At 36.4% G+C, this 25,055-nt stretch overlaps 2 protein-coding genes and 2 non-coding genes across 4 annotated transcripts; 2 read left to right on the plus strand and 2 right to left on the minus strand.

Moving 5' to 3' along the window:
• Positions 1–1,995: 1,995 nt before the first annotated feature.
• TRNAE-UUC (transfer RNA glutamic acid (anticodon UUC)) lies at positions 1,996–2,067 on the minus strand. Its single transcript has one exon. It is a non-coding gene; the product is annotated as a tRNA-Glu (tRNA).
• Positions 2,068–2,860: 793 nt separating this feature from the next.
• Positions 2,861–4,683, plus strand: LOC149002480 (peroxidase 28-like). Its single transcript, XM_089138722.1, has 5 exons — positions 2,861–3,088; positions 3,185–3,364; positions 3,742–3,907; positions 4,117–4,121; positions 4,246–4,683. Exons 1-5 carry the CDS (start codon positions 2,861–2,863, stop codon positions 4,681–4,683), a joined length of 1,017 nt encoding a protein of 338 aa, XP_088994848.1.
• A 13,493-nt stretch (positions 4,684–18,176) lies between these two features.
• LOC149002481 (U6 spliceosomal RNA) lies at positions 18,177–18,279 on the minus strand. The gene has a single exon (XR_016170459.1). It is a non-coding gene; the product is annotated as a U6 spliceosomal RNA (small nuclear RNA).
• Positions 18,280–19,272: 993 nt separating this feature from the next.
• On the plus strand, positions 19,273–21,140 carry LOC149002482 (peroxidase 28-like). The gene is made up of 4 exons (XM_089138723.1): positions 19,273–19,500; positions 19,597–19,776; positions 20,155–20,320; positions 20,698–21,140. The coding sequence occupies exons 1-4, from the start codon at positions 19,273–19,275 to the stop codon at positions 21,138–21,140; spliced, it is 1,017 nt and encodes a 338-aa protein (XP_088994849.1).
• The last annotated feature ends 3,915 nt before the right edge of the window (positions 21,141–25,055 follow it).

Raw genomic sequence — 25,055 nt, forward strand, 5'->3', positions numbered from 1 at the left:
CCCAAATTTGACAATGTAATAAGCATTCCTTAAGTCAATAAGGTCCAGAGATCCACTCGGTTCCCAGAGCACATTAATTCTTCCAAATAGAGTCTTATATCCCACCATCTTTCCTACAAGTTTGATGATCAAAGATTGCTTCCAGGGTTCCTGAACTCTCACCTATTCAGCATTTGACAAGATAATGGTAGGGCATAACCTCTCTTCCCCTTCACTACGCTCTGATTCCTCTTCATTATCAGTTTCCCAGTTAGCTGAATCCCCAATAGAGAATCCCTCGCCATCAATCCCATTGCCTTCTTCCATCATTTCATCTATATCTTTGTTTACCTGACATCCTGTTAGCGTTTTGGCCTATGTTTTCCCCAGTAAGGGCTCCTGGAGGATATCTTCATATACTTTTCTTTTGATCTTCTCGTTACTCCAACGAACCTGATCTAGTTCTTCCACAGTAGCATTCCCTTGCTCTTCGATAGAAACGGTTCCTCCCGGCTACATTCTGATCCTAGGCAAAGTTATCAAGAATGATCAGAGTATGTTTAATTTATTTTTCAACTCTGACTTTTTACTTTTGAATTATTTACTTTTCATTAATTTTACCACTTTTGGTTTGTAATTCATCTTTTAAAATTTGGTTTAAAATTAATCTCAATTACATCTTTTTTTTTTTTTTTAATCTAACTCTCCGGTTTATGTATTCTATTATTTATGCTTTGGATTTTTTTAATTTATTTTTGTAATTATTTTCCCAATTTTGCGTTTTTTTATATGTTTTTTTCCAAAAATTAATTGATTTTAACATTTACAATTGACTTCTCCAACTTCTATATGTTTTTTTTCGCTAAAAGGATCATTATATTAAGTGAAGAAGAAATATTAAAATACATCAATTAATACCGTATAAGGAACCAACCTCCCTTACCCGCAACAACTGTTGCCCCCAATACACTCTTCCTCACCGGTTCCTGCTCAGATTAGAAAACCACTAACTTTTAAAACAAAATCTAGGACGTCTAGAGGCCTCCACATCAAATTCATTAAGGATTGAAGTTGACCAAAGAATGTTAATATCAGAAATTCCTGTTCTAATTGCCGAATTTGCCAAAAAATTTGCTACTATATTAGTTTCACGATAGCAATGTGAAATCTTCTAATCTATAGTCAACAAATATTCTTGTAACTCTCTCCACATATGAAAGATATACCAAGGTATTTTCTTCTGCTGTATTAAAGTCACCACAGCTTTTGAATCACTTTCTACCCAAAGCTTTTTAATTTATAAATGCCTTGCCTAACGTAATCCGTGAATGAAAGTTTCCAATTCAGCCTCAAAGTTGATTTTAACATCTAAAAAAATACTGAAATTGAAAACCACCGTAGCAACTTCATTTCGAAATACTCCTCCACCGCCAGACCTTCCTGGATTGCCTAAAGAAGATCCATCAATATTTAGTTTAACCCAACCTACAGCAGGAGGACACCAAAAAATTTCTTGTGGAGGAGCAGCACTAAAGACAGAGAAGTGATGGCCCAGTCTTCTTGCATCCGAAAAAAATGGTAGGAGTTACTTTTCTTCCATCAATTTTAAAGCCAAACTGTACGAAGTCTGAAAAAATTAAACTCACCACTTCATTAGTCCCGAGATTTAAATTTTCAAACCGGATTTGATTGCGGGCCATCCAAAGAAAGTATTAAAGCTTCTCCACATCCATTAATCCAAGCTGTAAAGGAGTCTGTGAAGCCTGGTGTTTTCCAACTATAACCAAACTTTGCTGCAAAAGTTTCTCCACATCCACGTGAAAATGAACAGTGAATAAAGAGATGTCCTATGTCCTTTGAAGCTTTACCACATAGATTAAGAGGCTAGCATAATGAGCAGTGAATAAAGAGATGTCCTATGTCCTCTGAAGCTTTACAAAAGTCTCCAATAGAAAATTTGTTATCTAGGCTGCAAAGAAGTCTTCTAAATACTTTTAATCCATTCCGGTTGTTTTTTTCCATTGCCGGGAATTGAACCCGGGTCTCCTGGGTGAAAGCCAGATATCCTAACCACTGGACGACAATGGATTAATATAAAAAATTATATAAAATATTTATGCATACCACAAGATTTGCCATATAAAATGTATATGTATCTCCAACTTCTATATGTTATGAATATCATTCCCAGTAGTCACCAGAAAATCATGATTTGTATTAACAAAGGAATTAGGTGATTATTTAAAGAACCAAATGGTTTACAATTGGAAGAATCATGATAGTAAAAGATCCTATATTTCCCACTGTTTGGATTGCTTTACTGATAGCGATGCGCAACTTGTGGTAAAAAAAATGTGGTCCTATGGATGTTGGGTGGTCAAATTTTGGTTTTTTTCTTTTTAATTCACCTAAGGATATGGGTATATATATCCATCTTTTTGTTTTAAAAATCCACTTGCCTCACTTCCAGAAAAAAAAAAGACCGCTTGATATTCTGTAATAAAAGTTAGTAAAGAAAAATAAATTAAATAAATTCAGAAATTTGTATATTAAATGCTTTTGGTGTCCTACCCAATCGAATCTGGATTATTCTAGTAAAGTTGGAGAGGAATTCTCTTCCATGATTGGACCTGTTGCATGCTTAGTGAGTTTTATGATAGACGAGCCTATCATTATTGTCAGTCCTCCCATGTGCCTGAGAGTGTAGCATTTCTAGAACATCAAGAACTGATCAGCCAATCTGTTTCCAAGCAAGTTGGAGAAGTCACCATCAATGTTCAACTACCAAGTCCTAACTAACTCTATAAATACTAGAAGAGGCATGTCTCCCTCCTTAAGACTTCAGTGTTTTCAAGTACTCATAAATCGAGGTCCAACAATGATGAAAACCTTGGCAACAGTTGCACTCGGGCTTGGTATGGTAGTTTTAGTGAACTGGACTTGTTTGTGTTATGCAGATTTGCAGATAGGCTATTACAATGGCAGATGTCCCAACAATGGTACAAATGTTGAGGAGATCGTCCAAAATGTTATCTCTTCGCAGTATGCATCGGACGTAACCGTAGTTGCTGCAATGCTACGCTTGCAATTCCATGATTGCTTTGTCAAGGTAAGAAACTCGCAAGAGTGCCAACTGAAACTATCTGTCTGTGCTACTTACAATCAGGCTTGTTTATCTATATTAATATCAATTTTATCTGAATAGGGATGTGATGCATCAATACTTTTAGACGGAAACACAACTGAGAAGACTGCACCTCCAAATCTAAATATCCAAGGTTATGATGTCATTGACAAAGTGAAAACCGTACTAGAAGATAAATGCCCAGGAGTTGTTTCTTGTGCTGATATCATCGTCATGGCTGCTAGAGAAGCAGTTGTGTTGGTACACTGTTTATAAATTATGCTTTCTTTCTTATCATAATAGCAGAGGTGGTTAAGAATCTTTGATAGGTTTCAATGAAAGAATTTTTGATGTCATCATACATGTTGAGGCATTTGAGTTATACACAACTTATGTTTGAATATATGCTACTGCTTAGTTATAACCAATAGTGTAATGGGTCTTATGGGATAATCCATTAACTATAAAACTTAGCATTGTCTACAATACTAGTTAGAAACATTATTCCAAACTAGATACTTATGGTGTAATTCTTTAACGGAACCCTTGTGCCTAAACACTAATGCTGAGTATACATAGTACATGCAAGGAGTTCTGTTTGACACTTCTTGATTTTGTCGTGAAATGAGTTTATGTAGGGTGGCGGACAAACTTTTAATGTAACAACGGGGAGAAGAGATGGTCTGATTTCAATAGCAAGCGAAGCTATGGCTCTAATACCTCCAGCAGAAATTTCGGTTGGTGATTCTATTACTGCATTTGGGAATCTAGGAATGAATGTTTCAGACATGGTTGCTCTCATTGGTAAGTAAACAAAGAAAACATATATACCCTTTTGATGGCCTTTGCATGCAAAAAGAGACCATTCTCTAAGATAAAGAACATTACACTTCTATATTTTATGAGTTCAGATTCTTTCCACCCAACTTAACCTTCCACCTATACACACTCACATGAGTATGGGACCCATACACTCATGCTTTGTCTGTGTCAGAATAGGGCTGTGGAGATAGGCTCGGTGGAGAGGATCTTCACTAATATCTAAACCTGCACAAATGAATATGGTATTAGACAGTTACTTTCATGCCTTGGAACTAATGTTAAATAGGTCTCATACTGGGTTTATTTGTGACTCTCAGGAGCTCACAGTAGGGGTATCACATTGTTCTTCCTTTAGTGATCGTCTCTACAGTTACAACAACACTGGAATGGCCGATCCAACAATGAATCATGTTCTACTTAACTCATTGAAGTCGACATGTCCTCAAAACTCAACAGACGACAGCATAGCTGCTCTGGATCAGAATTCGCTGAGTGTGAATACTGTAGACAACTCCTACTTCATGCAAATTCAAGAAAACAAAGGTGTTCTAGGAATTGACCAAGAGATAGACTTGGATACTCGAACTAATGCCACCGTGCAGATGCTAGCCAACAATAACTCGCTCTTCTATACTCAACTGGCTGTTGCTCTAGTCAAAATGGGAGCAGTAAATGTACTGCTTGAACCTGAGGGAGAGATCAGGGCATCGTGTGGATCCACTAATGCTTCACCTCCACCTCCACCTAGTCGCCGTTAATTACTTAGTCTGTATCTTTGTGTTAAGGTGAAGAAACCTGGTAGTTTATATAGCTGTCCCATGGTATACTGCATTATTTTATAATCTTGTGTTTCTATGTATTCTTTCGTGGTCTTCCTCATGCTCGCAGCTTATTGAGTTCATTAATAAAATATTGTATTTTTTAAGTCTTATCATGGTATTAGAGTTTGTTAATAAGATATTAAGTCTTATTACTTGGTACTAGAGATTTGTATATTTCCAACTTCTTATTTTGATTTATTATTTTTTTGTGCATCTATGCACCAATCTAAATCTATTTTGGCCCAAATTTCTTGAAGTCTGAACTAAAATAAAGGGAAACATATATCTGTTTTATAGTATATTGCGTAATAGATAAATGTCATATTTGATCATATAAAATACACATGTGAGTACTAGATCTTTCCGCAACAGCCCTCGTGCCCTCTCTAACTTAAGGCCAGCTATCAAGGCCATGTTTGGAATACAAACTTTCAAACTCTCTTCTAGGAAGAGCCTTAGTAAACAAATCTGCCCACTGATGTAAAGCTCAAAGCAGACTAATAGGCTTCGCCCGAGGAACACTAATATCTTGTAGAAGAAAACTCAACAATGTAGGCTATCTATAGTAGAAATCATGGCCCTATACTCGGCCCTAGTGCTAGATCAATAAATGGTAGGATGCTTTTTGGCACTCCAAGAAATGCAATTTGCCCCAAGAAATGGAAAAAAATCCGGTTGTATACCGATGAATAGAGGGATATCTTGCCCGATCGGCACCAAAAAAAAAGCCATATAACTGAAAAGAACTCTAATTTTTTAACCCATAATCCATGGTACCCTTAATGTAGCAGAGGATACGCTTGACTGAAGAGAAATCAGCCAAATTCGGGCATGCATAGCCTGACAAACAATCTTGACTGTAAATAAATATCAAAACAGGCCATACTAAGATATTGAAGAGCTCCATCTGTACCCAGAAACAATGTCACATCGGTATAGAGTGTACTATAAGATGAAGTAGTAGAAGCCACCATGGGTGTGGACACAAGCTTAAGTTGATCCATATGAACACAACAGTGTAAACCAAAGATACATTGAGTTTATAAGAGAAACAAACCATAAGAAGTAGGAGACACCTAAATGCCCAAAATAAGAAGATTAAAGGGGACCAAGGTCCTTCACAACAAAAGTCTCGCCAAAGAGGAAATAGAAGACTAAATGAAAGCCAAATAATTTCTGATGAGAGCAATGTCATCTACACAGAGTAATGAAAGCAAGATGTGCCATTAATCAGATATATGAATAAGAAGCTATCGAACATGCTACACTCAAAACCAACTCCAAAAGAAAGCCACTAAATCTGTCAAATCAAGCACGCAATGCTTGACAAAGGCTATATATGATCTATGAAGCTTGCACACATATGTAGGACTTGAAGAATCGATTAAACTAGGTGGCTGTGTCATTAAAACTGATGTGGTCAAAGAATCATGTAAGAACATGTCACATCCGCCAGCCGGTATTCATTTGCTTGAATACCTGGAGGAGTGATCCACAGCCCAATAGATCAAGTATCAAACAATCACAAACCGCCATTCCGCACAATAGTCCAATCATGAACAAGAATAAATTAATGTAAAAAATATTAACCAAGAAATATATCAAGTAACAGGGATCTCAAAATCAAATCAGAGTGCGGATGTGATGACAAAACTATAGTAATTAACTAGAAAGGTTAATTATCATCAAAACTCTTAAGTGTTACATCACGTATGTGTCCTTAAGTAAAATACAATTTCGAAACTCGAAATCTCCGTATCACGAATGGTATAAATCAGCTCATGAGTTGAACTAATTCTGGCATGTGCAGTCGAGACACGAACATTCTTCACTGTGAAAGTCATAGTCCCCAAAATCTTGTACACCGTACGAATCAGTCACCGATATTTTATAATATCGAATTTTTGTGATATTTGGATCTACAACAAATTCCCGAAGGGTGAGCTCTAAAGAACTCAGCGAGTTCACAAACAAATAACCAATATCACAGTCTAATTAATACATCATATAGTGCAACATATCATGAAGTGGAATGCAACTATACTCTAATGGATGCTAGTCCCTATATGGTACACACACATTAATACATGCTTTTGTTCGGTGATTTTGGGAACTCTATTAAAACCCAATTGACTTCTTATTTATGTCTATTGATCTTCTTAAATGATTAGGTTTATTTTGATTGAAATCACCCACTCGTGAGTGTGACTTTGTGGAACTTTTGAGAGCTTATACTAACTAGAAAGGCGAGGAATATACTTAACCTTATCTTGCATGTTTAATTATGTTAATTAAATTTCATTCTTGATATCTTGCCTTACTTTAGTATTTATTATCTTGTGATAATGTGTGGGACTTTGCACAAATGAAAGGTAAGGAAGTATGTTTGCTTCCATTTTCAATATTCTTTGAATGATGATATGAGAATGTGTGGGGGATTGGTTTTGAGACTTAGATTCTCATATATCTATTTACCAACTAGGGTTGTGGGTTCACCCATTACCCTAGTTAACTTACATGAGTATGCATCTAGGCCTAAGTACATCAATGCTAGGTGTCTAGAAGTATTTGGCTAAGTAACCTCATGAGTACAACTACCCCCCGGCAAGGGTATTGAAGGCTGGTTAACCTGTAATGTTTGTGGCTGGGTCCTGAGTGTCAAGCAGGCCCACTATCATCATAGGGCAGTAGGGTTGCGTATAATAGATAAGGGCTCCCGGAAGCTCAAGACCGGTAACCAACTCGTGAGAGGACATGGAGAGCATTCTGTCCATTATATGTGGATGACCACTGGTTTAAGGAATGTGATCCAACATATGCCTCCCGTGGAGGATTCCATTCATAGGTGGGAAAGTATCGAAGAGAAAGGGCACTAGCCATGAGGAGAGATATTGATACTGATACAAGTTGGTTGGTGACATAAGGGAAGTATATACCATATGTAGTACGAGACTGTATAACTTTGCACTGGGCTAGGATTATCCTTGATACATGCCAAATCTCATACCAAATGGTGATGTGAGAGAGTGGTGACTTATACCTAACCATGGCTTGACAGGATTTTACCCAACAATCGCGAATAACCCAATAGACGTCTCTTGTTGAGGGAGAGTGACTGAGACTGCCCAAAGAAGATTGGTGAACAAACTTAATGTGTTTCTACCATAGAGACTTCATGATAGAGATAAGAGCATAATATCATAGTCATTCATATATCATAACATTATCATTAATTACATTATCTATATTCATGCTATATGTGTGGTGTGGAATCTTGTGAACAAATGCATAATACGATGTTGAGTTGACCTCACTGAGTTTTGTTGAACTCATTCATTTTTATATATTTGTTTCTATTAGAATATACTGCTGGTAATGAGGACTCCATCCAAGTAGAGGATTCGTCGCCGGAAAACTTTCTTGAAGGAGTGATTGAAGAAGATGTAGACTTGCATGGAGCTTCTTGCCCATGCAAGGACTATTCTTATGGGGTTGGATTCCATTATGGAATCAGTTTGATTTAAATTCCACTACAACAAACTATTCTTCCTTCAAACTCTGATGTCCATTTTGATTAACTTTAGATAATGGATGATTGTAATCTTTTGAAAATTCAGATTTGATAACTTTATATTTGAACTTGATTTATTCTTGTCCTTTTAATTATGTTATATCATGTGTTGTATGGAATTATCACTAAACCTAGGTCTTGCGGTGTATCACCCTAAGGGTATTCGGGTATGACCGGATCCGGCTGGGTGGGGTGTGACAAAAGTGACTTTGATATTCTTATTAAAGAGGATGAACCAAATACCGCCTAACAGGCCTACTGCATCACTACAAAAATTTAGGGTACCACTGATTTTCTTGATAACTTGTTTTGCTCTAGACCCATTTATGTGGGTTTCCATAACAATCACACAATTCAGATTGTGCTCCTTCCTGTAATTTTTTAGGGAGGTAGCAAAAGCCTGGCTACCAGCTCGTCTATAGTTCCAAACATAAATTTTCATGGGAAACACAAGACGGGTAGGAGGCATCCTCAATATACTCCTTGCCCTGTCATGAGAGTTAGATTCTCTGGTAACCTGAATCTCTAGAACCTGATACCTTTCCCATGTTTAGATCATCTAGATGTTTCTCACGTTCCATCCTCACGGCAAGTTGATTCACATCCATTTTTGTCTCTGGTACTAAGTCAACCAACATAAGCTGGAGATTATTAGGATTATAATTCTCTCTCTCCTCCAACGAGACATGTGGGTTATCGCAACAACCATCTCCTATAGTATTCTACATGTTTTTCACCAAGGTCGTGCACGCTTTAGATCAACAGGTAGAAAATAAGGTCTAATCATTTGTGTGAAATCCCGCAAAATCATAACCCGGAAATCCATACTATAGGTCCAAAATCCTGGAGTGTGGGTAGAAGGCAACTATGGGCCACCCAAGTAGAGACCATTGGATTGGTTTCCAAACCAATGGAAATAGAGCGAGATGATGTTGAGTTGGGAGTTCTGTTAGAATATGGAAGAAGATTTAGCTTGGACGTTGACGGACTTGGTAGATTAATCAAGAATATGGTGATAACACATGTAGAAGGTCGTGAAAAATCAAGTAGAACTCTTCTGTAGCATAGAAAAGGATCCAAGACTGAGCTAGGGCATTCATGGCCTCAATTTCATTATTGGAACAAAAGTACCAGGCATGGGTTGCCTACCCTGGTCACCCTAGGCGACCCACCCAGCTTCGGGGGGAAAAAGGGTATTTTTGAAAAAGTGATTTTTTAAGCCCTATTTAATGATTTTTCATACTAAAACATGTCATTATGTTCTAAAGCCATCATAAAATGTCAAAGCTCCTCAAGAGAAACCTCTCCAAGGTGAAGGAAGGTGTGGAGATCATCCGTCAAGGTTTCCAAACACTGATTCGCTTTCTTAAAGGTTAGCATTCATCTTCTTCATTCTATTTCTTTTCTTGTAAGTGATTCCTCCTACGGCCAAGAGCTAGTTGAAGGTTTCTACTTGCTGCAATGACATAATCCTTCTATCCTCTTTACTTTAGACTGAATCCCCATTCACTCTGGCTCATCCGTAAATCCTACGATAAGATTTCAGAGAAGACCTAATATAGGATTCGTTAGGTTTTCATTATTTATCCTTTCATTAATCTCTCAACTATGTTAGATCATGTTTCAGTATGATTTCAGAAATTTTTAAATAATTTCGAAGTAGTTTAGAACCCAAATGAGAAGTTTCTTGTCGAATTGAGCCAAATTTGTCCATACACAGAAGGCTGGTTGATTGCTCTGGTTGCCCTAAGTGATGCACCCAAGCTTTGGTAGATTCATGGCCGGGTTGGTTGCTTGCGACAACAAACCCAACCTACCCACCCACTGCTAAGTTGGTTGTTTCTAACTTTAAACCAACATGTTAATAGGACTTTTTGGGAAGTGTGAACATACACTTTGACCTAATTTACAAGGTTACAAATCGGTAGCAAGGTGAGGACGTTTACTTGCACGGAACCGTTGTTACATTCTTGATTGTTATGGAACATGTTTTTATGATTACATATTATTGTTTTAGGGTTTAGGAATGATTATTATAACTCTAAAATTTCAGAATGTAGATGATTAATGATATATATATGATCAACATGTGATTGTATGGACTAAGATTGACTTGTGACTTGAGAATGTGATTGAATCCATCGTGTAATGTGAATGTAGGTTGTGGTTGTGGATTGGGGAATACCATTAAGGTGTTTATGTCTTAGGACATTAGTGGAGGTGGTATGGGACACAATCCTATGGTGCCCCTTGGCGCTTTTCATGATCATTGGATGTCATAGCTAGAAAGTCTAGTTAAGTTTGGTTAGAAACCCTGTCATGTCATACCCTATTGGCGTGGGTATTGATGCCGAGCGACCCGTGATAGCAATGTGGGGTGGTGGGAGCTCAAGATCGGTAACCAACCCGTGAAAGGATACAACCATGTTGTGAAGGGTCATTCATTGGCATGTAATAGACTTGCGCTTATGGGCGCTCAAGACCAGTAGCAAACCCGTGAGAGGACATGAGAGCTTCCCATTCATTATATGTGGATGACTAATAGGGTTAAGGGTTAGCGTAGTTTCAGCTGGTTGATGCCGCAAGATACAATGATTCTAGTAGGGAAGGATACCAAACCAAGATTGTGAGATCCATGAGGGGAAGTATGTGAGCCTAGGTTGATGTGATTGAGTAGTTGATTTCCATTGGGCTAGGTATAACCCTGACACCCGTCAATACTCATACCAATGGTGGTGAGAGAGCAATGACTTAAACCTCAGCCATAGTGATAGTTTGAGAGGGATGCCTTCACCCCTTACTCGAGATCCCAAGACCGGTAACCAACCCATGAGAGATCAGAATGACGAGACCTACCCAGAGGAGGTTGGTGTTCTATCTTAATGTGTGTCTGCCATTAGAGACTAGCATCTGTTAGAGTATAGTTGCATTCTTGCATTTTGTCTCATTATCATATAGCATCATGTAATGTATTGATTTGGACTGTGATATTGGTTATTTGTTTGGGAACTAATTGCTGAGTTCTTTTGAGCTCACCCTTCAAGGAAATTTGTTGCTTTAGACTTTGCTGTAGATACAAATGTTACTGAAATCCAAGAATACGAAACACCTACAATCAATCCGTACGGTGTACAAGATTTTGGTGATTATGACGTTCACGATGAAGAATGTTTGTATCTTGGTTTTCCCTACTAGAATTAGCTCGACTCATGAGTTGATCTATGCCGTTTACGATACAGAGATTTTTTAATTTAAGAAGTATATTACTTTAAGGATACGTTCCTAATAACACTTAGGATATTTTGATTTTCTTTATTCTTTTCAGTTGTTTACTTTAGATTTCACATCACTTCCACACTCTGATTCTATTTTGAGATCCTTCTGAGATCCTTAACATTTTATTTAATTCTTTAATTATATTAATACATGATTTATTCTTGCTCATGATTGGACTATTGTGTGGAATGATTAGTGATTGTTTGAGACCTGATCTTTGGGGCTGTGGATTACACCTACGGGTATTCGGGTAATTGAATACCGGCTAGAAGGCTGTGACAGTTTGTGGAACCAAGGTCTGCTCACCCAAGATGGTCACCTCATTATTAGTTCCCACAGGTTGCAGAATACCTTTTTGCGCAGTGTTACCCAAAGACCTTCTCCTATTGGACTCTTCTTGATTGGAAAGCAGTTGACTCATTTTTGGCACCCTTGAAACCTCAGATTTGGACTAGGATTCTCCCTCTTCAACAATTGGATTTGTAGAGCTTAACATTTCAAATCTAGAGCCCAATTTCATATCAATCACACAAACCCTAGATTGAGTCGGATTTTGCAAAGCCCTAGCCTGACCACCACTTCTAGCTCCAGCTACCCCTCCAATCGCTCCTATGGTATCCCCACCCCAAGGGCGATGAGAGTCCTTATGATACAACATCTGAACTTGCATCCAAGGTCTACACGTGCCTTCTAAGACCTGGTTGACTTTATCATTCTCCTACATCAGTGGAAGTTGTGCAACATCCTCTACTACTTCGATTATTGCAAGTACCTCTTGCCTTTCTTGTTGAATAATCGTACTTGCTAACCCACTATATTTCTATGTGGACAACTAAGAGATCACTAAATTCTGTGGATTCCCATGTAACAACTACACAAACCATGTAAGTATATTTCTATCCTACATGTAATTCATGGATTGTACTCCAATGAACAAAACACATAAATCCCCTCTTAGTCCATTATGATTAACAAATTAGTTGATTAGTGGCCAATTAATCAAAAACATGAAGAATAGAAGTAAAAACTCAATCAAAGAAAACAATATTCAAAATTATATTGATGAATTCAAGAGTGTTATTTTTCAACTCTAGACTTTGACTTTTCCCAGGTAAACTTCGATCGAGGTGGTCAAGACCATTCACAGTTGTTCAAGCCTTCCCACATGGCGCTGTGGAAATTGAACGAGACAATGCACGCTTTAAAGTCAATGGACAACGGCTCAAGGCGTATCAGGATGGAGTGTTAGACTTCCCAAAGTTTGATATCACTTTGACAGATCCCAAATGATGCATAGAGACAGTCTAGCTGAAGACTATAAAACAAGCGCTACTTCGGAGGCAACCCAATGGTGTTTTTATATTGCATTATATCTTTTTATTACTGTATTCTCTTCGTTAATTTGCATTGAGTTCTCAGGTTTTGGTATTTTAAATTTTGATATTTACAATTTTAAGCACAGATGGATGCTGATGATGACATAGAAGATGAGGATGAGAACAGTGCAGAGAATTGTGTTTATTGATCTAGCTATTTTCAGGGAAGTCTTCTTCATCTTACTTCACATCTTATTATTTTTCTTTCCCATTGCATGCATTTGACATTTTGATTTTTTTCGTTGTATTGAGGACAATGATCATTTTAAAGTTGGTGGTGGATATCTAGGATTCATGTCTATGGGATGAGACTCACTATGCTGAAATTTTTTCAAAAACAGAAATTTTTTATGTTCAAAAGTATAATTTTTCAAATCATTTCAAAACCTTTTATCAGTGATTGAAACTTACTTGTCTAGTTAATAGAGTAAAATAGAAGGAAGTTATGACTTGTAAATCCCTAATCTTATTTAATATTTCATGTTTTAGTTGTATTCCTCTATAATTCTTTGAATATAATGACTTTTCTAAATACCAGATGAGTATTTGAATCACTTTAACCTTGATTATGTGACCCACCCTATGAGCACTAAACCTTGCTATTGAGTTATTGTATTTAGGGATTTTCAAATGAGAATGCAATTTTTTTTGTTCAGTCAGCATATTAGAATCCACCAAGATTTTCTCTTGACGCAAAATTCATGTGTACCATTAGGGATATGATAGAGGCCATTCTTCTTTCATTTAATTTTTATTTATTTTTTTATTTTTTTAAATAATTCTCTTCTAATCTGTTCCACATCTACTATACCATGTTTCACTTCATGGAGATGTATATGGTTTATATGCTAGTATATCATCGGCGACTCTCCCAAGTCGTGTGATCCCTTGAATAGACCGAAGGTGATATGGATTGTTAAAAGCATTGTGAGTAGATCTTCCTTGTAATTACGGGTCTCTATAGTTAATGCCACTGAGTGAGTTTTTTGGATTCTCACTGGGTTAACAATGCACAATTGGGGCTTAGGGACTAAGGCCAGCACAACGTTTGGATAGATAATTATTTGAGAGCCATGTTACGGGTGTAGGATATGTCTTGGACTGCTTCTTGGGAGATGTGTTATCGTCTTGAGAATGAAAAAAGATAACATATATATATATATATATATATATATATATATATATATATATATATATATGAAATTGCTATATTTTTTGCAAAAGGAAGAGAAAAGAAAAAAATATATATGTTCAATTTCAATGTTACCATCTCCATGTATGTATTTCATCTATTTTATCCCTATTCTATATTTCTTCCACTTTCACGAGTCCTCTTGACCTTGAATAAGTGATTGCTCTTCATTAGTGGAGAGAGGGATGATAGGGTGGACATATGAGAATTGACCTTGAAACTAGGGAGTTGTCGGTTGAATTTGGGATCTTAAACATGCATACACTTGATTGATTAAGGTCTATACACCAAAGTTTTGATTTTGTTATCTATCTATTCATCTCTTATTTAGCTTATTTTATCCATTCCTTTGAATTATGGTTGAACTTGACTAAGATTGAATATTCAATCAAAATGAGAGTTTGTCTGATCCTGTTGCTCGAGGACTAGCAAATGTTAAAGTTAGGGGTAATTTGATAAGTTGATTTCATGCATATTATTTTAGACGTTTAATTAACTATATTTCCATGTGTTTATATTTGTTTTATATCAATTTACCCTAAGATGATATGAAAATGAATATGTTGCACCGTTTCCTTTAATTTGTATAATTTTGGTGATTTTATATATTTTCTAGCCAATTCTAATTAAGATTTATTAGTTTTACATATAGGAAATTATCAATCAAATCTATAGAGGTATTATTGGAAAATTCTGTAAAGATAGTCCTAATGGAATCAGGCTGGAGATTTTATTCTACTCTAGAAAGGAAAGTCTTGTTCATCAAGTTACAGTGCACTCTAAAAGCTTATTCAAATAAAAAACATGGAGCAAATGAGTCATTGTATGCTTCAATATTTTATTTCCTATCTGGGACTTGATCAAAGAAGGAAAAAGAGGAAACAAAATCATATTCAAAGTTTTTAAGAGAAAAATCCCGTTTTTGAGTGTCTTTGTCAAGTTTCGATCAAGTCCTCCGGTGTCCGATCAAGCTATTTTTTGTAGGAGAGCTTCAAGACTTCTTGATATTCAAATCCAACGTTGGGATTGTGAATTTGAGATCTCTAAGTTAGTCCGATTTGTATGCCAAAACCCTTCTTGGCTAAGTCAGATAGGAACTCTGATTTTGATTTTCTTCTCTGAGTTTAATCTAGGAAATTACTCTATAAAAGGAGAGCCTACTCTAGCAAGAGTGAAACATTTCTGGGAGCTTTGGAAGAGCATAGAGAACCTTCTTGGAGCTTTGGAGGAGTGTAGAGGACGAATTTTGGAAACGTTGGTTGGCTTTGGAGATCTGAAGCTTGGGAATAAGTTTTTCTTCATCTTCTTTCAATGTTCTCGAACTCTTATTTGATATTTTTAATTTCAAGTATGAACTAATTTAATTTTTTAGGGATCAGAGGTTGCCTATGTTTGAATTTCCACTCTTGAATTCATCAATATAATTTTGAATATTGTTTTCTTTGATTGAGTTTTACTTCTATTCTTCATGTTTTTGATTAATTGGCCACTAATCAACTGATTTGTTAATCATAATGAATTGAGAGGGGATTTATGTGTTTAGTTTATTGGAGTAAAAGTGATAAATTACATGTATGATAGAAATATACTTACATGGTTTGTGTAGTTGTTACACGGGAATCCATAGAATTTAATTATTTCTTAGTTGTTTTAACCCACATAGAAATATAGTGGGTTAGCAATTGAGGGAATTTTTATTAGTACTCGAGAGATACTAGTAGATAAGGAAGGGAATCTTGACTATCAATAAGAAAAACATATTTCAGATTTTACAGATGGATCAGAGGGTGGGAATGCTTAATTATGGTGAAATATGACCTCTAGGTTTTTACCTATTAATAAATTTAAATCTAAATTTAATTTCAATTTACATTATAGGGTAGAATTATTCTCTTTAGTATTTGTTCAAATAAAATTGGTATAATTAATTTGGTACTTAATCTGTAGTCCTCGAGGGAACGATTCTTTTATCATTATATTACTTGTTACGACAGCACACACTTGCATTGTTATTTTTCACAACAAGTTTTTGGCACCATTGCCAGGGAATAGAGGATTCTTAAATCATTAAATCTGTTTAGTTCATTGTATAAAGGAGAGCATACTCCAACAATAGAGGAAGTTTTTGGGGAGCATAGAGAACCTTCTTGGAGCTTTGGAGGAGCGTAGAGGACGAATTTTGGAGACGTTGGGTGGCTTTGGAGATTTGAAGCGTGGGAATAAGTTTTTCTTCATCTTCTTTCAATATTCTTGAACTCTTCTGTGATGTTTTTAATTTTTAGTATGAACAAATTTAATTTTTCTAGGGATCAGATGTAGCATATCTTTGAATTTCCACTCTGGAATTCATCATTATAATTCTGAGTATTGTTTTATTTGATTGAGTTTTTACTTCTATTCTTCATGTTTTTTATTAATTGGCCACTAATCAACTTATTTGTTAATCATAATGAACTAAGAGGGGATTTATGTGTTTAGTTCATTCGAGTAAAAGCCATGAATTACATGTAGGATAGAAATATACTTACATGGTTTGTGTGGAATCCATAGAAATTCGTGCATTTAATTTAAAGTTGAGGGTGGATGGTTAAGATTCCTATCCATGGGATGAGATTCACTATGCTAACATTTTTTCAAGACCAAAATTTTTTGTTCAAAAGCAGAATTTTTTCAAGTCATTTCAAAGCTTTTTATCAGTGGTTGAAGCTTACTTGTCTAATTAGTAGAGTAAAATAGACGGAAGTTATGACATGTAAGTCTCTAGTTTTATTAAATATTCGTCTTTTAGTTGTGTTCCTCTATGGTTTGTTGAATATGATGACTTTGCTAAATATCAGATGAGTATGTGAACCACTATTTTGACCAAAAAACTTATTGTATAAAATAACAAGGCAAGTGTACACTGCTGTAACAAATAATATAATGATAAAAAACCGTTCACTAGAGGACTATAGATTAACTACCAAATTAATGATACCAATTTTATTCAAACAAATAATAAGGAAGAGAATTATTCTAGACTATAATGCAAATTGAAATTTAAATTGAGATCTGTTAATAACTAAAGACCTTGGGGGTCAGATTTCCTCATAACTGAGCATTTCCACCCTTTGATCCATCTTTATAATATGAAATATTTTTCTCTGATTGATAGTCGAGATTTCCTTCCCTATGTACTAGTCTCTCTCAGTACTAATAAAAATTACCTTAATTGTTAACCCACTATATTTCTATGTGGGTTAAAACAACTAAGAAATCATTAAATTCTATGGATTCCCATGTAATAACTACACAAACCATGTAAGTATATTTCTATCTTACATGTAATTTATGGCTTTTACTTCAATGAACTAAACACATAAATCCCCTCTCAATTCATTATGATTAACGAATCAATTGATTAGTGGCCAATTAACCAAAAGCACGATAAATAGAAGTAAAAACTCAATCAAATAAAACAATATTCAGAATTATATTGATGAATTCAAGAGTGGAAATTCAAAGATAGGCTACATCTGACTCCTAGAAAAATTAAATTAGTTCATACTAGAAATTAAAACCATCATAGAAGAGTTCGAGAACATTGAAAGAAGATGAAGAAAAACTTATTCCCAAGCTTCAGATCTCCAAAGCCAACCAACGTCTCCAAAATTCGTCATCTACGCTCCCCCAAAGCTCCAAGAAGGTTCTCTATCCTTCAAAGCTCCCCAAAAACCTTCTCTATTTTTGGAGTATGCTCTCCTATTGTAGAGTAATTTCCTAGATTAAACTCAGAGTTTAAATCAAACTCAGAGTTCCTATGTGACTCAACAAGGATATTTTTGGCGTACGAATCGGACTAACTTAGAGATATCAAATGCATAATTCCACCGTTGGATTTTAAGAACAAGAAGTCTCGAAGATCTCCTCCCAAAATCAGCTCAATCAGACACCGGATGGCCATCCGATGAAGGGCTTGATGGAAACTTGAAAGACACTCAAAAATGGGATTTTTCCCTTAAAAACTTTGAATATGAAAATTTTGGACCATTTCTCGATTTGTGCGTGTCATCCTTGCGCAGGGGCCATGCTAATCTTCTCTTTATCGTTCCAATTTTATCGGATGTACCCGAAGAGACTTCTATATGTTATGAATATCATTCCCAGTAGTCACCAGAAAATCATGATTTGTATTAACAAAGGAATTAGGTGATTATTTAAAGAACCAAATTTTTGGAAACCAAATGGTTTACAATTGGAGAATCATGATTGTAAAAGATCCAATATTTTCCACTGTTTGGATTGCTTTACTGATAGCGATGCGCAACTTGCGGTAAAAAAAAAATGTGGTCCTATGGATTTGGGTGGTTAAATTTTGGTTTTTTTCTTTTTAATTCACCTAAGGATTTGGGTATATAAACCATCTTTTTGTTTTAATAATCCACTTGCCTCACTTCCAGAAAAAAATTCCACTTGATATTCTGTAATAAAAGTTAGTAAAGAAAAACAAACTAAATATATTCCGAAATCTGTATAGTAAATGCTTTCGGTGGCCTACCCAATCGATTCTGGATTATTCTAGTAAAGTTGGAGAGGAATTCTCTTCCATGATCGGACCTCTTGCATGCTTAGTGAGTTTTATGATAGAGGAGCCTAGCATTATTGTTAGTCCTCCCATGTGCCTGAGGGTGTAGCACGGGCAGGTTTGTGTCAAACCAACTGTGAAAGTGAAAGGAATGATAGAAAGGATCTGAACTCATTGTAGCATTGCTGTCAAGCTTCTGTTAAGAGTCAGTTCTTGCTTCTAACATTTTCATTCTTAATATTCTTCCAACCAAAAAATTAATAAAATAAAATGAAAACTCAAGTCAAACCCCCTAAAAATAAAATTCGTGCATTCCCCTAGGATTTCAGTTTATTTTTCTGCTTCATTCTTACATGATTGCACGTCTACGCTGCATTTCTAGAACATCAAGAACGGATCAGCCAATCCGTTTCCTAGCAAGTTGGAGAAGTCACCATCAATGTTCAGCTACCAAGTCCTAACTAACTCTATAAATACTAGAAGAGGCATGTCTCCCTCCTTAAGACTTCAGTGTTTTCAAGTACTCATAAATCGAGTTCAAACAATGATGAAAACCTTGGCAACAGTTGCACTCGGGCTTGGTATGGTAGTTTTAGTGAACTGGACTTGTTTGTGTTATGCAGATCTGCAGATAGGCTATTACAATGGAAGATGTCCCAACAATGGTACAAATGTTGAGGAGATCGTTCAAAATGTTATCTCTACGCAGTATGCATCGGACGTAACCATAGTTGCTGCAATGCTACGCTTGCAATTCCATGATTGCTTTGTCAGGGTAAGAAACTCGCAAGAGTGCCGACTGAAACTATCTGTTTGTGCTACTTACAGTCAGGCTTGTTTATCTATATTAATATCAATTTTATCTGAATAGGGATGTGATGCATCAATACTTTTAGACGGAAACACAACTGAGAAGACTGCACCTCCAAATCTAAATATCCGAGGTTATGATGTCATTGACAAAGTGAAAACCGAACTAGAAGATAAATGCCCAGGAGTTGTTTCTTGTGCTGATATCATCGTCATGGCTGCAAGAGAAGCAGTTGTGTTGGTACGCTGTTTATAAATTATGCTTTCTTTCTTATCATAATAGCAGAGGTGGTTAAGAATCTTTGATAGGTTTCAATGAAAGAATTTTTGATGTCATCATACATGTTGAAGTATTTGAGTTATACACAACCTATGTTTGAATATATGCTACTGTTTAGTTATAACCAATAGTGTAATGGGTCTTATGGGAGAATCCATTAACTATAAAACTTAGCATTGTCTACAATACTAGTTAGAAACAGTATTCCAAACTAGATACTTATGGTGTAATTCTTTAACGGAACCCTTGTGCCTAAACACTAATGCTGAGTATACATGGTACATGCAAGGAGTTTGGTTTGACACTTTCTGATTTATGTCGTGAAATGAGTTTATGTAGGGTGGCGGACAAACTTTTAATGTCACAACAGGGAGAAGAGATGGTCTAATTTCAATAGCAAGCGAAGCTGTGGCTCTAATACCTCCAGCAGAAATTTCGGTTGGTGATTCTATTACTGCATTTGGGAATCTAGGAATGAATGTTTCAGACATGGTTGCTCTCATTGGTAAGTAAACAAAGAAAATATATATACGCTTTTGATGGCCTTTGCATGCACAAAGAGACCATTCTCTAAGATAAAGAACATTACACTTCTATATTTAATGAATTCAGATTCTTTCCACCCAATTTAACCTTCCACTTACGCACACTCACATGAGTATGGGGGACCCATACACTCACGCTTTGTCTATGTCAGAACAGGGCTGTGTTGGTCCCACACTCATGTGAGTATAGGTGGATGAGTTGAGGGCATAGGCTGGGTGGAGTGGATCTTCACTAATATTTAAACCTGCACAAATGGATATGGTATTAAACAGTTACTTTCCTGCCTTGGAACTAATGTTAAATAGATCTCATACTGGGTTTATTTGTGACTCTCAGGAGCTCACACAGTAGGGGTATCACATTGTTCTTCCTTTAGTGATCGTCTCTACAACTACAACAACACTGGAATGGCCGATCCAACAATGAATCATGTTCTACTTAACTCACTGAAGTCAACATGTCCTCAAAACTCAACAAACGACAACATAGCTGCTCTGGATCAGAATTCGCTGAGTGTTAATACTGTAGACAACTCCTACTTCATGCAAATTCAAGAAAACAAAGGTGTCCTAGGAATTGACCAAGAGATAGACTTGGATACTCGAACTAATGCCACCGTGCAGATGCTAGCCAACAATAACTCGCTCTTCTATACTCAACTGGCTGTTGCTCTAGTCAAAATGGGAGCAGTAAATGTACTGCTTGAACCTGAGGGAGAGATCAGGGCATCATGTGGATCCACTAATTCTTCACCTCCACCTCCACCTAGTCGCCGTTAATTAATTAATCAGTCTCTTTGTGTTAAGGTGAAGAAACCTGGTAGTATATATAGCTGTCCCATGGTATACTGCATTATTGTATAATCTTGTGTTTCTATGTATTCTTTTGTGGTCTTCCTCATGCTCTCAGCTTATTGAGTTCATTAATAAAATATTGTCTTTTTTAATTCTTATCATGGTATTAGAGTTTGTTAATAAGATATTAAGTCTTATTACTTTGTACCAGGGAGATAAACTTCAATTATTGCAGCCCACATATCATTCTGCCTTGCTGTGGAAGCCGACAATCTTGCCACCAGTCACTGGGAATGAGAATTTGCATGGTTCTTTGTTCCATACAATATGACTTGTTGGTTTCTATTTATTGTCAGTGACTGGACAAAGATAGTAGAGGTGTCAATGGGCTGGGACCACCCTAAAGATTGAAATTGAAACCCAAGCCCTACCCAACCATGTCAGGTCTAAAATCCCCAACCTGGCCTACCTTGATTAACCCTGATAAGGCGGGTAGGGTCAGGTTGGCCCTAATTAACCCTAATAGTGTCGGGTTGACTCTGATTTACACTGACCCTCACCCTAACTTTTATTTTTGATTGGTTAATTAATAATAGAGCAAATTGCACTGGCACCTCAAAATGGAGGCCTTAAAGCACTGACACCCCATTTTATGTTTAAAAAACACAGAAACCCCAAAAATTGGATTTTCAATAGATATATTTGTCAAATTTATCACTGAAAACCGTTAAATCACTGTTTATCACTGGTTATATCCCTATAATAAACAATATCTGAAAGGTTTTCAATGATAAATTAGACAAATATATCCAATAAAAATTCAATTTTGGGGTCTCTATGCTTTTTAACATAAATTGAAGTGTCAGTGCTTTATGGCTTCCATTTTGGGGTGCCAATGCAATTTACTCTTAATAATATAAAACACACTCTCCCACTTTTGTAAGCATCTGCCATTGATTGCTCCTATGAAAAAATCACCTAACTGGGTAAAAGATAAAAATGAGAAAAAATATAGCATAAGATATGAAGAAACATATTTAGATATTTAGGGAAAGCATACATGAATATTGATTTGGGAATGTGAGATTTGTGAAAATATATTTAGATATTTAGGGAAAGCAAGCATGATTATTAATTTGGAATTGTTTGTAGAAATATATTAGATATTTACCATTGATTGCTCCTGTTAAGGAAATATATTTTAGTATCTACCATTAATTGCTCCTATAATGGAAAATATTGTGGAAATATATCTTTAATATCTACCATGGATTGCTCCTATAAGGAAAACATACATTGATTGCTTTTATTTATTATCCGCTATTGATTGCTCCTATTAAGGAAAGCATACATTGATTGCTCTTATTTAGCATATACTATTGATTGCTCCTGTTAAGGAAAACATATTTGATTATTGATTTGGGAACGTGAAATTTCTGGAGATATGTTTAGATAATTTATGGTTAGTGGAATATTGAGATTGTTAGTTACCAAAAGAGAAGGGATACTCGATTGTAATTTACCAAAGCAAAAAGATACTTGATTTGTTTAAAGCCATTTTAAAATTTAAATATAGCTTTAATTAAATTAAACTAACATCGGGTCATTTTGGCTGGGCTGTGGGCTAAACTCGAACCTAACCCAACCCTATTTAGGGTTGATTATTTTGTCACCCAAACCTGCCCTCCAAGGTGAAAAAATTGGGCTAGGATCGGGCAAGGGTTAGGGCGGGTTTGGGTGGTCTAGGTCAACAGGGTTTTAATAACACCATAAACAGATAGTGTCACATCCACCCAAGCTGGTATCAAATCCACCTGAATACCCAAGGGAAGTGATCCACAGTCATAAGATCAGGTTCACCATACAATCAACAAACCAACCCACATAATAACATAATCATGAGTAGAAGAGTAATAAATCCAACATAATTAAATGTCTAAGTCTTAAGGAAGTCTCAAAAGAATCTCAAAATGAAAGGAAGAGTGATCAAAACTGAAAGATTATATTTGTCAATGTTCTCTCTAAAAGTCTTGATACTATATGATTAAATAAGAAAATATAGAAATTATCCCTATTAGAGCCACCACACTCTCAAACATGGTCTCTTGATGCTTAGAAGGGTTGGACTTCATAGGAGTAGTCTAAACAAGGGCACGAGTCTCCATGTGCCTTGAAGTTCTCTCCTGTTGGTTCATCGTACTATTCTGCTAGTGTTGAACTCCCCAAGAAAATGATTCTCTTATACCGTGCAAAGCATTATAAAAAGAAATTTTCATAAGGGATGAGTTCTACCGAACTCAACGAGACAATCAACAACATATACCCACATAATGAAGAACATTAAAGAACGAATGATGATGAATGCCATGCCATGCAATGCAATGCAGTGTACACACCTAAACTCTAACCATGAAATTAACTAAGTAGACAAGCATTAAGGTATGCCACCAGCCTCCTCTGGATAGTTTCACACAAACCTCAATAGCTCTGTACAACTGGGCGTTAAAACTAAGGTATAGGGATATCATTCTACTCATTGACCATGGCTAGGGACTAGGCCACACTCTCTCACCACTACCATTGGTATGAGAATTGGCATGTGGCAAGGCAATACTTAGCCCAATATAGAGTTGCCTATTTAATCACATTGTTATAGGTTCAAACACCTCCCCTATAGCATCAACCAACTCGGTTCAGTGTCTTTCCCTATCTAGGGTTGCTATATCCTATGGCTCCAACTAACTTAGAGTATCCTTAACCCTATTGGTCATCCACATATGATTTGGGGGGGGGGGGGGAGCTCTTGTGTCCTCTCACGGATTTGTTAGCCGTTTTAAGCGCCCATGAGCACAATCCTACCATATGCAACCCTATCAATGAATGGCCCCCATAGTGCAGTTGTGTTCTCTCACGGGTTGGTTACCAATCTTAGGCACCCACCAACCCAACACTTCTACCGCAGGTCACTCGGCCTCATTATCTTGCCGATAGCTAGGGTAACGGCATGACAAGGTTTCACTTGCATTTCATTCTCCCCAGCCAATGTGCGAGATCACATTCTTCTACTCCTGCTAATGCCCCAACTCCATTTCAAGCTGCCTCACTCGGAGCTTTCTTTTAAGGTCCCTAGGATCATCTACTTGAATTTCTACTTGACTAGTAGAGCAAGGCAGGCTATTGTTCTTTTTTCTTCTGGGCATGGGTTTCACTTAGCCAAATGCAAGTAGACACCCTAGATATCCATCCTAACTACATGACCATTCTAACATTCTGATGGCAATGGTCAAGCCAAAACCCTAGGTTAAGTCCATGCATCACTTTGTTAATCAACATTCAATCCATAGCATAACATGGTTCTACAAATTAAAGATAAAGCATGAAACTATACAATTCCACATGAATATAAATATAAAAGAGGCACATTGAAACAATATATTATTCATCATGGATATTGGATAGTAATTCATGCCTTAAACATATGTATACATGGTTGAATTCCTTCACCTGAATGTAGAATATAACCTTTCCAAAGAATACCAAATGATGGCCTAACACATCCCAAAATACCCTAGACAATTCATCGTCTAAGTTAGATCTACATCAGAGAATTATCCATCAAAAACTAGGTTCGAAACCTAGACAACAAGGGGAGAGCTTGGGGTGGTTGCCCCAACCGGGAGGGGGGCGGCCCCGTTGGGTGCATGGATGGCAACCCGATGAGGTCTCAGTCAGCCTTGTTTGCTCACTTCCGATGACTTCGATCCAGATCACCCAAGGGTTCTTATAATCTTCCCCCAAACGTGGTTTAACACTACTAACAAGCCTAGATCTCAAATCTAACCATGAATTAAATAAAACAAAATTAAAATCTTCTTAGAGATTTTCCAGAGAAAGAAAATT

This window comes from Hakea prostrata, chromosome 10, assembly GCF_041222555.1.
Source record: "Hakea prostrata isolate BN-2017 chromosome 10, UWA_Hpros_2, whole genome shotgun sequence".
Taxonomy (NCBI): domain Eukaryota; kingdom Viridiplantae; phylum Streptophyta; class Magnoliopsida; order Proteales; family Proteaceae; genus Hakea; species Hakea prostrata.